General features: G+C 41.7%; 1 protein-coding gene across 4 annotated transcripts; it reads left to right on the top strand.

Moving 5' to 3' along the window:
- Positions 1-293: 293 nt before the first annotated feature.
- On the top strand, positions 294-15014 carry ganabb (glucosidase II alpha subunit b). 4 transcript variants are annotated; one of them, XM_039813607.1, is made up of 25 exons: positions 294-408; positions 1233-1334; positions 1442-1550; positions 1938-2065; positions 2719-2898; positions 3059-3124; positions 5133-5190; positions 5309-5390; positions 5551-5647; positions 5792-5972; positions 6108-6261; positions 6801-7036; positions 7228-7354; positions 7533-7612; positions 8040-8180; positions 8573-8669; positions 8948-9049; positions 9692-9935; positions 10187-10251; positions 10597-10673; positions 10815-10889; positions 10990-11103; positions 11215-11324; positions 11528-11628; positions 13318-15014. In XM_039813607.1, exons 1-25 carry the CDS (start codon positions 389-391, stop codon positions 13425-13427), a joined length of 2856 nt encoding a protein of 951 aa, XP_039669541.1. In that variant the 5' UTR covers positions 294-388; the 3' UTR covers positions 13428-15014. The 4 variants fall into 4 exon arrangements, with proteins under 4 accessions (XP_039669541.1, XP_039669544.1, XP_039669543.1 ...); XM_039813609.1 differs by lacking the exon at positions 294-408 and adding an exon at positions 417-501; XM_039813608.1 differs by lacking the exon at positions 294-408 and adding an exon at positions 417-524.
- Positions 15015-15406: the final 392 nt, after the last annotated feature.

The following is a 15406-nucleotide window of genomic DNA, read 5'->3' as shown; positions in this document are numbered from 1 at the left end:
TGTCGTGGATTAAATTAGACTGCACACGCGTGTTTCCACCACTAATACGTTGCATTGGTTGGAAATCAATCCAGTGCAAGCAGTGGGACAAATCCATGACAAATGTGGGCACTTCACTGGCTGCAGCCTGGAGATGACGTGTCCGTGCCTGAGAGGATGAATATGCAAACGAAGTTGACGTAACGATACATCCTCCTTTTATCATCAACCAGAAAAAAAGATAAAACCCATAAAGTAAATATTGTAATATATAAATTCAATTCGTATTATCTTTATTAGTTTAAAGAAGAAAAAGCATGCATATTTCAGTTATTGAGAATCGTACTTTTTAACGATCTTTGCGGACTGGTTTGTGGTGTGGGCGGAGTCAAGCGGAAGCAGAATCAAGATGGCCACCATCATTGAAAGGTAAGACAAAGCCAGCAGGTCCGCCGTTTCATCGTGAATTTATCATTCGTTCGATATATATTATCAGCGCGCCGGAGGCCAGAAATTATCGCTGTGGGTAAACACTTTGTAGACGCGTGAGCAAACTACTACTACTACTATTACTACTACTGTTTCAGGGTTTAACGGCCGCCAGGGGATTCATACGGGAAAGGGTCTCGATCCCATCAATTGAATAAGCGGATTGACCGGCTGTTAGCTAGCTAGCTAGTAGCAAGGTTAGCACGATATCCTGATCCAAAGTGGTATTAAACGACAACACTGCTGTCAGACAACCAGGAGGTAGTCCGTCTGTAAAAGACCGATACAGTACTGTTGTCAAATTAGTATTTTGTGCCTGCTTTCTGATGTATTTCTTTTCCGTACATCCGATTGAATGTTCGCTAACATTAGCCCATTTTAGCTGATACGTTAGCTCATCATTTCAATCACATCACCCGGCTTTGACAGGAGTATGAGATTGAGAGGGCTGCAGGCTCAGGGTTTAACATAAAAAAATGGATTTTGGATACGGTGATAAATGTTAATGTATGCACGCACTGTGTAGCTGTAGCAGGATGATGAAACGGGAAATGGGTTAGCTGCCTTTCACTTGAGGACACATTTTACCAACACAGAGAGATCAAAGTCCGGGTGTGTGTTCTCAACTCCGGTATACGTGCTGTAGTTTGGTTATGGTCCTCGTGGGTAGCTAATTACTTGGGCATTGTTAAACCACATGTATGTCAATGAATTTGAGAGCTGACCATCTAAAGTTTAGGTTGTTTCCTTGACTTTCTTTGAAGGATGGCGCCTGTCTTGGTGCTTTGGCTGGCCGTGTGCCTCAGTGGGACTTGGGCTGTGGACAAGGGCAACTTCAAGACCTGTGACCAGAGTGCCTTCTGCAAGTGAGTGCAAGATAGAAAAATAATACATTTACTTACTTAAAGTTGCTTAAAAAAACAACACACAGATTCATCATCCGTGGCCACTCTTATTATTCAATTTAAAACAGGCGTCAGCGAGCGTTGAAGCCTGCTGAGTCGCCCTATCGAGCCCTGCTGGAGACCATGGAGCTGACCAACACCAGACTCACGCTGCAGCTCATCAATGATAACAATAAGGTAAATCACAAATTCGGATCCAGTTCACAATGTAGGAAAGTATGGCTGCCAGAGGGAAAGGCACCAGCTTTAATTCACAAGTGCCTCAGTTGAATTTTCCAGCACTTAACTAAAATGATAAATATGGCCATTTGTTAAATCCGTTCTCAGATGGGGAAATTTTCATGCTATTACAAAAGAACAATTTACTAGTTTCCCTTCTTTGTGGCATCAAAACCAAATGCCTAATAATGGCTAACTAAGTGTAATGCCGGCTGAACCAGTTTGCCAACCTCTGCTGTAGTGTTTATGAAATAATAATGAAATTCCTCTGTAATTCCTCTTTTGCTATTTTTCCATCTCCCTCCTTCCCCTCTCAACCCCTCTCTGTCTGCGTTTGTCTCTCAGGTGCGTCTGCTGCTTGAGCTCTATCGTCTCCAGGGAAACATGACAAGGGTGAAGATTAACGAGCTCAAGCCGCTTAAGCCTCGCTATGAGGTTCCAGACGTGCTCATCAGGGAGCCTCCTACTGAGCCGTAAGTCTCCCAAGGGTGTTACTGACTGTGTGGGGTGGGTGGTGCTTTTGATATGAAAGAATCAAACCGAAAAGGCAAAATTTACACCTTTCTGTGTTCAGTCCTGCCAATGTCAATTTTATTAATTTAGCCCTAAATCAAGAATTTGTCTAACACGCTCTATTTTTCTATACAGAAATCTTAAATCTTCCAGGATAGACCGTTACAATATAGAAAAAGAGAATGATATTATAGACATTTTTGCACACAATGTCAGGGTAGGAAAAGGGAAGGTATAAATAATAATATTAATGATGGCTAAATTCCATTTTAGCATCTTCCGGGTCCTGGTATTGTGCATTCTGGCTCACGTTTACACTGTCACAGCTAGCAGGGACACTTGAATAGAACAGAACCATTGTGAATTTTATTATGAACACCTGTACTTTTCAAAGTCAAACTACCTGCTGTGAAAAAACGGGTACGTAATTAAGTGTCTCCTTATCTGAAGCAGAGTCAAAAGACAAATGCTGTACAGACTGTAAAGCCCCATGGGGCAAATTTGTGATATATATATATATATATATATAAATAAATAAATAAATAAAATTGGCTAGACTTTTTGACTTTCCTTTTTCTAAACCAAATCCCCTCTCTCTCTCTCTCTGCCTCAGCCTATCTCTCTTGTCTCAGGACGAGAATGGGGTCGTGCTGTCCCTGGGGGCGGAGTCTCAGAGGGTCATCGTCAGCGCTCAGCCCTTCCGATTGGACATCATGGAAGGACGAGACGTGTTGATGTCGCTGAACTCGCGTGGCCTGCTGGCCTTTGAGCACCTGAGGATGCGCAAGGACACGTGAGAAACCATGAATGCACACACATTTACAAATGCCAGCCCTCTTTTAATCCACGTCCTCACTCAGTGGATGATTTTGATTTTTGTTCCCATGAAATGGTTTGTTTTTTGAGTATTGTCTCTGACTCGTTGTTCTGTCCTCTTTTCCCTATCATCCTAGTTTCTCCTATAAAGTAACTAGCACAGTGGCTAGCGTGTGGGATAATATCAAGAGGGTATTCTCTAGGTAAAGACCCTTAAGATTTGTAAGTGTGTATTCTGTTCCTTGTGCTAATGCTGCCAATAGTGACAACAATCATAGGGACTCCCATAACAGCAAGTACAGTGTGTTTACCCTCCAATAAATTTGACTGAGAGCGAGAGAGCGGTGTGGGTGAGTGTGTGCATGTCACTGTTTAATTTGATCCATAATGTAGGGGTCAGACCAGCCCCCTGTTATCATTCTCCATATCTTCGAAGGATCATTTAAACTAATAATAAAAATTGCCAGTTGTATATTGTTCTTCTCATTTCATGAAACAAAGAAAAATCATCCTAATCATGAAAAAGCACATTCACGTAAATGATGTAGGGTCTGATGTGCCAACCAGTGATTTTACTGTCTGGTCAGATCAGTGTCCGATCAACTAAATCGTTTATGTAGAGTGTCACTCCAGCAGATCTAACGTTGCAACTGCATGACTGGCTGTGCAATGTTGACTGAAAGTAGTTTTCACGCTTGCCTAGCTCATGGTGAGAACTAACTGTGATAGATGAGATATAATGCTGATGGCAGCAGGTGTGGACCAGTTTAGAAGGCACATAAAAGCACACACATGTAGTCTGAGTCACAACAGTTAGTTAGTTAGTTAGTTAGTTAGTTAGTTAGTTAGTTAGTTAGTTAGTTAGTTAGTTAGTCAGTCAGTCAGTCAGTCAGTCAGTCAGTCTTATTTTCTGGTACTGCATCCCAGTTCCCAAACCCAACAGCAACATCTCTCTTTGTGGTTATACTCTGAAGTTTGCATTTCAGTTAAAGGGGTTTCAAGTTCTCTTAATTGGGACATTTTCTTCATTTGTTTTCTGGCACAGTGCTTCTTTTGAGCTATACTCTCATTATTGCGGAAAAACAGCTTTTGTAGGCGCCTTCATAATTGTTCATGGTGTCCCGCAGCGATGTATGAAGTGTGGTTGCAATTTAAGATGAAGAAAAAAACCAAACTGAAAACGTTTGCAGGGTAAGATATCAGCCTTGTTATCAGTTTTGTTATAAAAAATGCTGTTTAAGTCTCAGTACTGATCTAACTATGGTTAACGTTCACATTGGGACCTGATGGTCTTTCAGAAAGTCCATTTACCTGGTATATTTGGAAACTAATATGATGAATAGGAGCTCATAATCTGTTTACAGGTCTTAGGGAGAACTACTGCATATGTAAAAGAAACCAGAAACAATCCTTTTGTGGCTCCAGGGAGAGTTGTGTGAAGTCTGTTAAATGTTCTCTCATGATGTCACTTGAGTCTGCATCAGTTGGGGTTGAAGACTACAGGTTTGAAAATGAAGTGGGTGTGGCTTGAGAAAGAAGTGAGCTTAGCAGACCTCTGTAGCACACTCCTCATTGCTGCTTAAGACTAGCAGTGCGGGCTACATAAGCTGCTACTAGCATTATCATCAGAATCACTGATCTGTTGCCGGTTGAGTTGCATTGTGGGTAGGCGCCAGGTTCTCGGAGAGCCTTGCTTTTCCGCTGCAATGTGAATATGGCATAACAGGCTTTTAAGACACATTTTGGCACCACTGCCTCTTGCTTGTGCTGCAGATCATGCACATCAACAGCTGCAGTTCAAAGCCTTGTTTGGAGTATTTAGGGCAATGCCATGGCCACGATCACACCATGGTAAACGGGAAATCCACTGGGCACCAGCTGGTTCTGTAAGGAGCCTTGTGAGTGATACATGCAGCAGCCTCTAGAGGTCCTGTCCCATAATGCTTAGCTTGAAATAGCCACAAGGTAGGAAGTTGCTCAGTCCCCTTTGCCATCAAAGTTAAGTCAATCAAGACCTTGAGTATTTTTTTAGTTGCCATTGTGAAGTCAGAGGGCATTCACCAAACTCCCCAATTTGTATGTCCTTTTTTATTATAGTTTAATTATGCTCTTATATATTGTCACTTGTCTCAAGATAGCATTACTTTGCCAAAGTGACACATTTTTCTTTTCTCTATATCCCCTTCCTCCACTCGTTGTGCCATGGAGCAGTCAGGTAGAGCCAGATGCCGAGAAGAAAGAGGAGGATGATCCGGCAAACCAGTCCGAGGTACCACATACTAAAATACACTTTATTTTCCGCTCCCTCTCTTTATTTTAAACATACCATTTATACGCTGTATCTTTTCTTGTAAATTACGTTACATTTCTCCCTCTTTGCCGGCCAGACCACAAAAGAAGAGGAAGAGAAAGTAGAAGACGGGATGTGGGAGGAAACGTTTAAATCACACTCAGACAGCAAACCAAATGGTAAGTTCTACTTGTATTTTCAGTTAGATAGTTAATTTAGCTTGATTATTATTGCCATAATATCTGCATGTATGTGTTATTGAGGGGGTTTAATGTTATATCTAAAATAAGTCTGGTGTATTGACTCTCCTACTGATAATTGGTTTCTCTCGTCTCACAGGTCCATCTGCTGTTAGTTTAGACTTTTCGTTGCCAGGTGTGGAGCACGTCTATGGCATCCCAGAACACGCAGATACCCTCAGACTCAAAACAACAGAGTGAGTGTCAACAAGAAGTCATATTTCAAACACAAAATTACGATGGCAGTTTGAATTTTCTTTGATATTGACAGGCACATGCACAGTGGTCAGTGTAGTCTTCGCTGCATTGGATCAAGCCCGAGTGTGTTTTTTCTGTTTCAGTAATGGAGATCCATATCGGCTTTATAACCTGGATGTGTTCCAGTACGAGCTGTATAACCCTATGGCCCTTTATGGCGCTGTCCCAGTCATGTTGGCCCACAACGCCCAGCGGACCACAGGCATCTTCTGGCTCAATGCCGCTGAGACCTGGGTGGATATTAGCTCCAACACAGCTGGAAAGGTATGTCCCTTTTTTTTTTTTTTTTTATTTATTTTTCCTTAGGTCCTGGGCCTGTTTTGGTCCAAAATAGCCAGTAATGAATATATGTTGCACCAAAGCCCAGTGCTTCACTTACTCACTTTTGTCTCTTTCCAGACTGTGTTTGGAAAAATGCTAGATTATGTTCAAGGCTCCAGTGAGACTCCACAGACAGACGTGCGTTGGATCTCTGAAAGCGGCATCATTGATGTCTTCATTATGCTTGGGCCAACACCCAATGATGTCTTCTCTCAGTATGCCTCCCTCACAGGTAAAGTAGGAAGATGGATGACTCGCATGAACTCTGTCTTATTTCCCATGTTTTTCCCATGACTAAAGAGTGTTTCCTGTAGTTTATGCTGGGTGCACAAGTATCACTTTCAATACAGGTCCTGCATACTAAAATTAAAGAAACTGTTTTATCAGAAACAAGTCTACACTTTTCCATTAGATCAACTACTTAATGCACAGATTAAAGAACAATGACACTTTCGATAAAGAGACACAATTAATTCATTGATTTAAACCTTGCTGTTTCATTTAAATCAAGTTTGTAATTAATCATGAACAAAACTGAATTTCACGATGGTTCAGACATTTAACACAAAGGCATTGGCTCAGTTTTTAGTCTCTGGAAAATCACCTTGTTATTTCACCTGGTATCCACTAACCCAAGATAAAGTTTGAATGCGTTTTACAACCTGATACAAGTATGGGTGCCTGTGTTGCCAAATAAAAGATCTGACAGACCTCCTCAGTCTCAGTTCCCCTGCTCACATCTTCTAACTTCCTCCTCCTGTTGTTCATCAGGCACCCAGTCCTTCCCTCCCCTAGCTGCTGTGGGCTACCACCAGTGCCGCTGGAACTACAATGACCAGGAAGACGTGACCTCAGTGGATGCTGGCTTTGACGAGCACGACATCCCCTATGATTATATCTGGCTTGACATCGAGCACACGGATGGCAAGCGCTACTTCACCTGGGATCCACACAAGTTTGCAACACCAAAGGAAATGCTACAGGGTCTCATTGACAAGAAACGCAAGGTACATACGACAAATAATCCAACATCAGCAGACAATGTTAGGATCCGCAATTTCATGGCTTTTCCTGCCAGAAGTTCTCCAGGATCTATTCTACTTTCCATCTAAAATGAATGATATGCAGACACTGTCACTTTCAAGACTTTGTGCTCAGTCTTCTTTAATTGTGTTAATTTTTTTATTTCTTTTAATAGATGGTGGCCATTGTGGACCCTCATATCAAAGTAGACAGCAATTACAAGATCCATAATGAAATCCGCTCTCGGGGATTCTATATCAAGAATAAAGATGGTGGAGACTACGAGGGCTGGTGCTGGCCTGGTAAGAGATTGACAACTCTGCGTCAATCAGCAGAAAATGCATTTGTAAATATTCTTCATGAACTGAATCTTCACTGGGAAACATTGACATGTTATAGTGGCATGTTTCTCAGTGTGCAAATATTATTGCAATGAATATTTCTCCCATTCCTTTCTGTACTTTGGATGATGTCCTTTAGGTAGTGCCGGCTATCCAGACTTCACACGTGCAGACATGAGAGAATGGTGGGCCAGCATGTTCGCCTACGATCAGTATGAGGTGAGTCTGAAGGACACTCGTCTCTCTGTTGCTCAGCTAAAGACAAACCGTCAGTAATCTGCAACTAAGTGTGCAAGTGAGATACTGAAGATTTAGCTTGTTGGCTTTTGCTGTGTGCTAGCTTTCTATAAGGAAGGACAGACAGCTATTGAAGAATATTTACATTAATGAAACATGACGGCAGTTTTTATTTTATTTTTTAGAACTGGAAAATTCTTCTGCAAAACCCAATGGCATGTTCTCACATGGGATTTGCCAATTACAACCTCATTTTTTTACTGTTAGTCACTGACCCTGAATATTTTAGGCATCTGAAAGGATTTTTAATTTTTTATTTCTGCGCCCAGGTTTATCGACTCTCAATTTTCCCATAATATGGTTTGTCTGTCTTCAAAACTTACATGCACAATCTCTGTTCACTCTCCAGGGTTCCATGGAGAATCTGTATACATGGAACGACATGAACGAGCCGTCAGTCTTTAACGGGCCAGAGGTGACAATGCACAAGGACGCAATGCACGGAGCCTGGGAGCACCGTGACGTGCACAACTTATATGGCTTCTATGTGGTGAGTGCGCACACTTCGTCTTTAGCTTTTTTGTGAAAGACTGAACCTTTCCGTTAAATATTTCATCCTCCTTTATGTTTTTCAGTCTGGTTGAGTATTCATGCATTAATGTAACTACTGTTGCGTGTGCCACTGTAGTTGATTTATTGGAGAAAATGACAGTGGAACTTAATTTCCTGTGTGTGTCCAAGCAGGTAGAAAATGTCAGTACCACTCAGAAACCAGTGCTGAACACAAATCAGTGTTTTAGCAAAACAAAATAGCCATCAGACTTTGACAACATTGTGTGGGACATTAGTGATACGACTTATACTATCATAGTTCACAAATCTGTTTGAAAAAGTACCAAATATGCTCTAAAGATTAAAGATTATCCTGTGTACAACCTGCAGCAAATGGCCACAACGGAGGGTCTGATCCAGAGGTCAGGAGGAGTTGAGCGACCCTTTGTTCTGACCAGAGCCTTCTTTGCCGGGTCGCAGCGCTACGGTAAGCCCTTTTACTGCTTTTACTTTTCATTCTACCAGCTGGTGTTTATGATCCATACTGTTAACCTGTTTTTTGGCATTGCATATATTGTTTATATTTTTGGATTTGCACCTTATTTATCGTTATTTTAGATGTTTATATTTGCACTCCTTCCTATTTTGTATTGCAACTGCTGCACAGCTGTTTTGCTCAATGATAAATAAAGTGCTGTCTTATCTAGAAACATTTTGTGTCAGGCTATTTTAGCACAGGACCTCGAAGTGTGTTTGTGTCTGTAGGTGCTGTGTGGACAGGAGATAATGCTGCTGAGTGGGACCATCTGAAGATCTCTATCCCCATGTGTCTGAGTCTGGGCCTGGTTGGAATCTCTTTCTGTGGTGGTGAGTATTGTCAAGCTTCACAGTCTGCTGTTACACTGGTAGTTTGTCCCGTTGGTCAGTGAAAAAATGAAAATACCTGGATTTGCCTTCCAACATAGTCAAAAGTATTCTGCATTGCTGCCATTAAGAGTTTATATTTAACTATAATTTAGTGTTAAAATAGACATGAGTCCCCTTATTAACAAAGTTGCACACCACCCTAAAAATCGGCTGCCACAGAGTCACCCACGGCTATAACAGTTATGCAGGATTGAAGAATCAGAATCAGTTTTCTGAAATAAATTTGACTTTGATTGCCCTACAGTGTTTGCTAATGTTGTCATGGAAACGTACAATGATAAACTGCATGAGGTGTTACCATGGTGAGAGCACAGGTACCCTGGGTAATCTATCTGCAGTTATATATAGCAGTTGTGCTGGCTGTATGTATGAAGCTCGTATTCATGATCAGATCAGGTGGTGTTTTATGTTATTGCACCTGTGTTTAAATAAAGACACACATTCGGCTCCAGTTCCAGCCATAAGCTCCAAAAATAGAAGATCTCTAGAGTCTGGCTGTTTTCTTTCCCCAAGACATTTAATTGATATAATCCTCTGAACAGCCCAGATCCGAAACTAACTCTGACCCCATCTGTCTCATAGCTGACGTTGGTGGTTTCTTCAAGTCTCCGAGCACTGAGCTGCTGGTGCGTTGGTACCAGACGGGGGCCTACCAGCCGTTCTTCAGGGCCCACGCCCACCTGGACACCCCCCGCCGCGAGCCCTGGCTGTTTGGTCCGGAGAACACGGCGCTGATCCGTGAAGCGGTGCGCCAGCGCTACGCCCTCCTGCCCTACTGGTACCAGCAGTTCTACCACGCACACCGCACTGGACAGCCCATCATGAGGTGAGGTCAGGGCAGGAAGCATTGTTTGTGTTGGTGTCTCTTCATGTCATCTTACCAGTAGTGGGGAGTTACAAAATAATCTCCAATCAGTTTATATTAGTACCTGCTTGTCCAGCTAGAGATCCTCTCACTCTGGCTTTTTTGAAACAAAAATGTGTCCCATAATCTGAATTATAATTATGCATACAATCTCAATGCACAAAAATATGAAGATGAAAATCTTGAAATCACGTTACTTATCTCTATTTCAGACCACTTTGGGTGGAGTATCCTCAGGATCCTGCTACTTTCGCTCTGGATGATGAGTTCTTGATCGGTGAGACACAGAACACCAAAACTTGAATTTTTCTGTTAAAATGCATCCATCAAAAGATCTCTTGATGATTTTAGTTTTCTTTTTCTTTTTTTTTAAATCAGTGTCTGATGTTCAAAGTTGTCTCCAATTATTGATTGATTTTAAATGCTGAATCTCTGCAGCTCAGTCCACATCTGTACCGTTGTTACTGTTGTTGTTGTGTTGAGTGTGGATCACTTCTGTTAAAAACAGCCCAGGTACAAGGGGACAAAGTAGAATGAAAACTTACAAATCAATTGTAACAGTAAGGCAGACGTGGTTCAAAACAATTATCAGATCCACTGATGTTACTTCACTCCGCTGCAGGTAAAGACCTGTTGGTGCACCCAGTTACTGAGGAGGGAGCCAGGGGAGTCACCGCTTACCTGCCTGGCAAAGGCGAGGTAAGAGGAAGAAGCACGGAGGCTTTAACACCTCTTGCGGTTACTGCATGATTCTGGTGTCTTCAGGCTGAACTTTAGTGCTACACTGGAGTGGTTCTCTCAAGAAAAGGTGATTCAGATTCAGGTGTTCTTGTTCCTCAGGTTTGGTTTGACGTTCAAACCTTCCAGAAGCACAACGGGAACCAGAACCTTTACATCCCTGTCACCATGAGCTCTGTAAGATGCACAATTTCTACATTTTGGCGCCCTCCACATCCTTTTTAATAGTATTTTCCTTGTTTCCTCTGTAAAATGGAGCTTTCTGTCTTCTTTCCAGATTCCAGTGTTCCAGCGGGGCGGCTCCATTATTCCCAAGAAGATTCGAGTTCGCAGGTCCTCCTCATGCATGATGCACGATCCCTACACTTTATATGTGGCTCTTAACCCCCAGGTAACTCAATTGCACATACCCTCAATGACAGCTGCCAACACACAACTGTCACCCACTGCTATTTGAAAATGTTGCATTGTCATACTTGATTTTTGACTTTTTCTTTGACAGAGAACTGCAGAGGGTAAGCTCTACATAGATGATGGCCACACCTTCAACTATGACAAGAAGGAGTTCATCCACAGGAGGCTGTCCTTCGCTAACAACATCCTCTCTTCTGTGTGAGTGATGAATATTCTCAGTTTCCACCTCACATAGGCTCTTATTATATATTATATTTATATTATATTATTAGATATTTCAATTTGGATCTTTATTGTGTCCCAAACATAAAATTATAAAACATTTATGGTTTGTATTATAGGGGTTACTTTATCATTTTTGTGTTGTAAATATTAAATCCCTGTCTCTGCTCGGTCCACAGTAACTTGGCTCCAGATGCCCAGTTTACCACCCAATCCTGGATTGAACGCATTGTCATACTGGGAGCCAGTAAACCCAGCACAGTGACCCTGAAGACTGCTGGTGAGTGGCCATAATACAGCCGTTCTCCTGCGTGTTTATTCTCATTGGTTGATTCATTTAAAGTTATGGATTGTATGCTGACCGAAGGAATCAGCTGAAATGCCTCTATTTCACAAGAGGCAGCTAAACAGTTTAATGATTAAACCACAGTCCAGTACAGTGGTACAATCTTCCCACTAACCTTAAGTTGAATGACTGTGAACACAGTTTCCCTAAAGAGCTGATCATTAAATAGTTTGTAACTTTCTCTAATAACTTAGGCAGTATGGCACTTGAAGAAATGAAGCCAAATGAAGAATTTGTTAATCTAGGCGATTGAAAATTTTATTTGGAATTTTATGTTTATTTATCAATATCATCTTGGCTAACCAGGTCTCTTTTTATTTTTAGCTGTTAATACTGGGTGATATGGACTTAAAAAAAAAATGTAAGATTTAAATCGATTTTCTTTTAAACAAATCAATGTTAACTACACATTCGAGTTAATCGATAAAATTGGTTTATCGCCCAGCCCTAGCTGTTAACTACTACAATACTCACTTCCTCAAATTATAATACAGAATGTTTTTCCTCAGTCTTGGAGGTCAAACACAATTTTGTGTGGACAACTTCATTTATGTGCACTTGAACGTCTTCACACAAAGGTTTGGAGAAGTTAAGTGTGAAAGTCTGTTAGAAAATGGCTGTAAAATGTTTTGCTGTGCTCACACTTCAGAACCGATCACACTCTGAAACTGAGTGTGAAGGTTTTCAACTTGGGTGCAGTTTCCTGGAGGTCGTATTGCACCTCAGGATTAAGATAAAATAGACTTTATTAATCCCACACTGGAGAAATTCCTGTGCTACAGCAGCTCAAAAGAAAAAAATGTACACCCATCAGAATAACTACAAAGATTATTCGTTTGGCTCTGTGAGATTGACATACCCTTTTCTCCCCGAAGTGTCTACTTAAAGCGCCCATATTATGCTCATTTTCAGGTTCATAACTGTATTTTAAGGTTGTACCAGAATAGGTTTACATGGTTTAATTTTCAAAAAACACCATATTGTTGTTGTACTGCACAACTCTCTCTCACTGCTGCAGATCCTCTTTTCACCTGGTTTCTGTTTTAGCTACAGAGTGAGACCTCTTTTCATCTTCTTCTTCTGTACTATGCTTGTACTCGCATTCGCCTGCTCAGTAGCTCAGATGTAGATCATGTCAGCTAGCTAACTCTAGAGACAGTAAAAGAAAGCCTGTTTCTCCAACTTCAGTCAGTTACAAGGCAGGATTAGCTGGGAGACTTCTAAATGAGGGCACACATGTAAGTAGTTCTTTTGTAGATTATGGTGAACTTGTGTGTGTTGTAGCAGTGCTTTGCTATTGAGAACGACGTAGCATGCTAGCGTTAGCATTAGCGTTAGCATGCTCATGCTAACGGTTAGCATGCTAACGAGCTAACGGTTGTGGTCAGCCAGCTCATTTCGGACTGTGACGTCACAGTCCGAGACGATTTTGAACAGCTCACCAGGAGACTGAAGGCAGGACACATTCAGAAACTGTATCTCACTCAAAACAGCATGGATGGATTTTTTTCAAAGTTTGTATGTGTGTGGAAGCACCAGAGACACAAAAGAACACCCCAAATCCCAGAAAAAGTGTTTTTTTTCATAATATGGGCTCTTTAAACTTTCTTTTCTGTTTTGCAGATGGTCAGGAGAGCCAACTAGAGTTTGACTTTGACGCCTCCATGTCTGTGTTGACGCTCCGCAAGCCCGGCATGAACGCAGGGGTAGACTGGAACGTGATGCTTCAGTAACCATGGAGACAGGAAAGGAAGAGCAGGAGTAGAAAATGAGTAAACCCGACTGAACAGGAGAGAGAGAGGGGGGGGAGGAAAAGGCACAAGGCGCTGATCTCATGATTAACTACAGCAAGACAACAGGATAGCAATCATGGAAAATAAAGGACACACACACACGTAGACCTGTCAGTCAAACTGAGCCACGTAACATCGCTGCCATGTCCCTTATGTGTTCAGTCGCACTGTAATACCTAACAGAGGTTACTACTAGATAGATAATTATGTTTGTCACATTTTTCAAATAGATAACAAATGATTAAATGTTATCATTGTAATTAATATTTGGGCTAAAGAAAGAACACACTTTGTTGTCCATCCAGTCTGCTTCAGAAGAAAGATCACTGGGGGGGGGGGGTTGTTTGCCATTTCAAATGAAGGTTCACATTGGAAAGCACATGCTCTACCTGTTGGTGATTCCCTCTTATCCGTTTCTGACTCAATACTCAAATTCATTCCGCCCCTCTTTTCAGCCAAGCACTTCAATCAGCTCAGAGCTCAACCTTCTTTACTCTTGCCACGTTTCATATATTTTGGGGAGGGCTTGCCAACAATCAGCTCTGTGGCTCTACACTTAAAGGTGGAGTCAACAGCTAAACAAATACACCCCTCCGGTCATTTCAGAACGTTGTGCCAGATTCACTCTCCCTCTTGCTCCCACTGCCTTTCTCTTTCTACATCCATGGCCTTTCCCCGGGCCTGTGCACGAGCACGGATGGAGTAGTGTTTGCTTGTTTCCCGTTTACAGAGCCAGGGCTGTGGATGAACACAGAACGGATAGCTAGCCGACCGTGAGGAAATAAGTGTATTGGATTAGAATAGCTGACTCCACCTTTTATTTTTACCTCAAAATGGAGAAAAAATTTTTTTAGCAATCCTGACCTGTTAATAATTGTTCAGTCTCTCCCTGAGCTCGTCAGTGATGAATTATTGTGTGCATGGAAAATGATACATTATTGTTGCTTCATTACGAAAGTAATGGGGTCGTTCAACTGCTGCAGAGAGAGATTTCCAGCTGTTCTTCTGAACAAACTCGGCAGTGGGTAGCGCCTCAGGGGGCTGAACCACTGATGTTTGCGGATCATCCTGTTGATGTGCTTTCTTTGTTTTATTGAGTTCTTTTCCCAGCACTGTTTACGAAATAATTTTTAATGCACTTCAAGAAGAGCGAGAACTTTAAAGTTTAGATTTTCATGTGTTACTAGGTGTCAGGACTGTCCAGGGTTTCCAGTGTGTCATTTGGATCTTATTGAACTGGTCAAATCTAATCCTTGAAAGGTTTTACTAGCAAATGTTCATTTGATTCTCTGGAGACTCTAGATTGTGTCCCGTCTAGTCAAATGATTGGACCATTTAGGAGTTTTGTTGTTCTATGAGTTTGTCTCTCCTTTTTGATTGTTTTTATGATCATTAATGTACATGTTGCTGCAATTTTGTTGGCTTGAATTGGTGGAAATGGAAGTGAAGGAACAGACTGTCAATTAAAGTTGTCAAATGTACTAAAAGATAAAGACCAAGTGAAAATAAAGTTGACCAAATGTAAAAGTTTCTGTATTTTTTTAATTAGCATTTCTGTAATTTAATGAGATCAGTTTTTTGACAGAACTGGATCGTATTCATATTTATTTTGGGGTTTTTCAGCACGGTGGCCCAATGATTGGCACTGTGGCCTCACAGCAAGAAGGGGCCGGGTTCAAACCCTGGTCGTCCCGGGCCTTTGTGTGGCATCCGCCTGGGTGTTCTCCGGGTGCTCGGGTTTCCCCCTCCCTCTCTACCGAGCTAATGCGTGGTGAGCGTCTGGCGTAGTTAGGCTACCGTGCACCACCCAGGTGGGTGCTACACAGGTGGTGAGTGTCTATGATAAAGCGGTATATAAATGTAAATATAAATCTATTGAATTATTTTCTAAAAAGCCAGTTTGGTTTCAGAGACAGATT

Source organism: Perca fluviatilis, chromosome 10, assembly GCF_010015445.1.
Source record: "Perca fluviatilis chromosome 10, GENO_Pfluv_1.0, whole genome shotgun sequence".
NCBI classification, from domain to species: Eukaryota; Metazoa; Chordata; class Actinopteri; order Perciformes; family Percidae; genus Perca; species Perca fluviatilis.
The sequence above is the reverse complement of the archived record's forward strand: the minus strand, read 5'-3'. Positions and strand labels throughout refer to the sequence as shown.

Coding starts and splice junctions, on each gene's coding strand:
- ganabb (XM_039813607.1), top strand. CDS start 389: ATGGCCACCATCATTGAAAG. Junction 2,899..3,058: donor CTGAGGATGCGCAAGGACAC/GTGAGAAACCAT, acceptor CTATCATCCTAG/TTTCTCCTATAAAGTAACTA. Junction 7,613..8,039: donor TCGCCTACGATCAGTATGAG/GTGAGTCTGAAG, acceptor TTCACTCTCCAG/GGTTCCATGGAGAATCTGTA.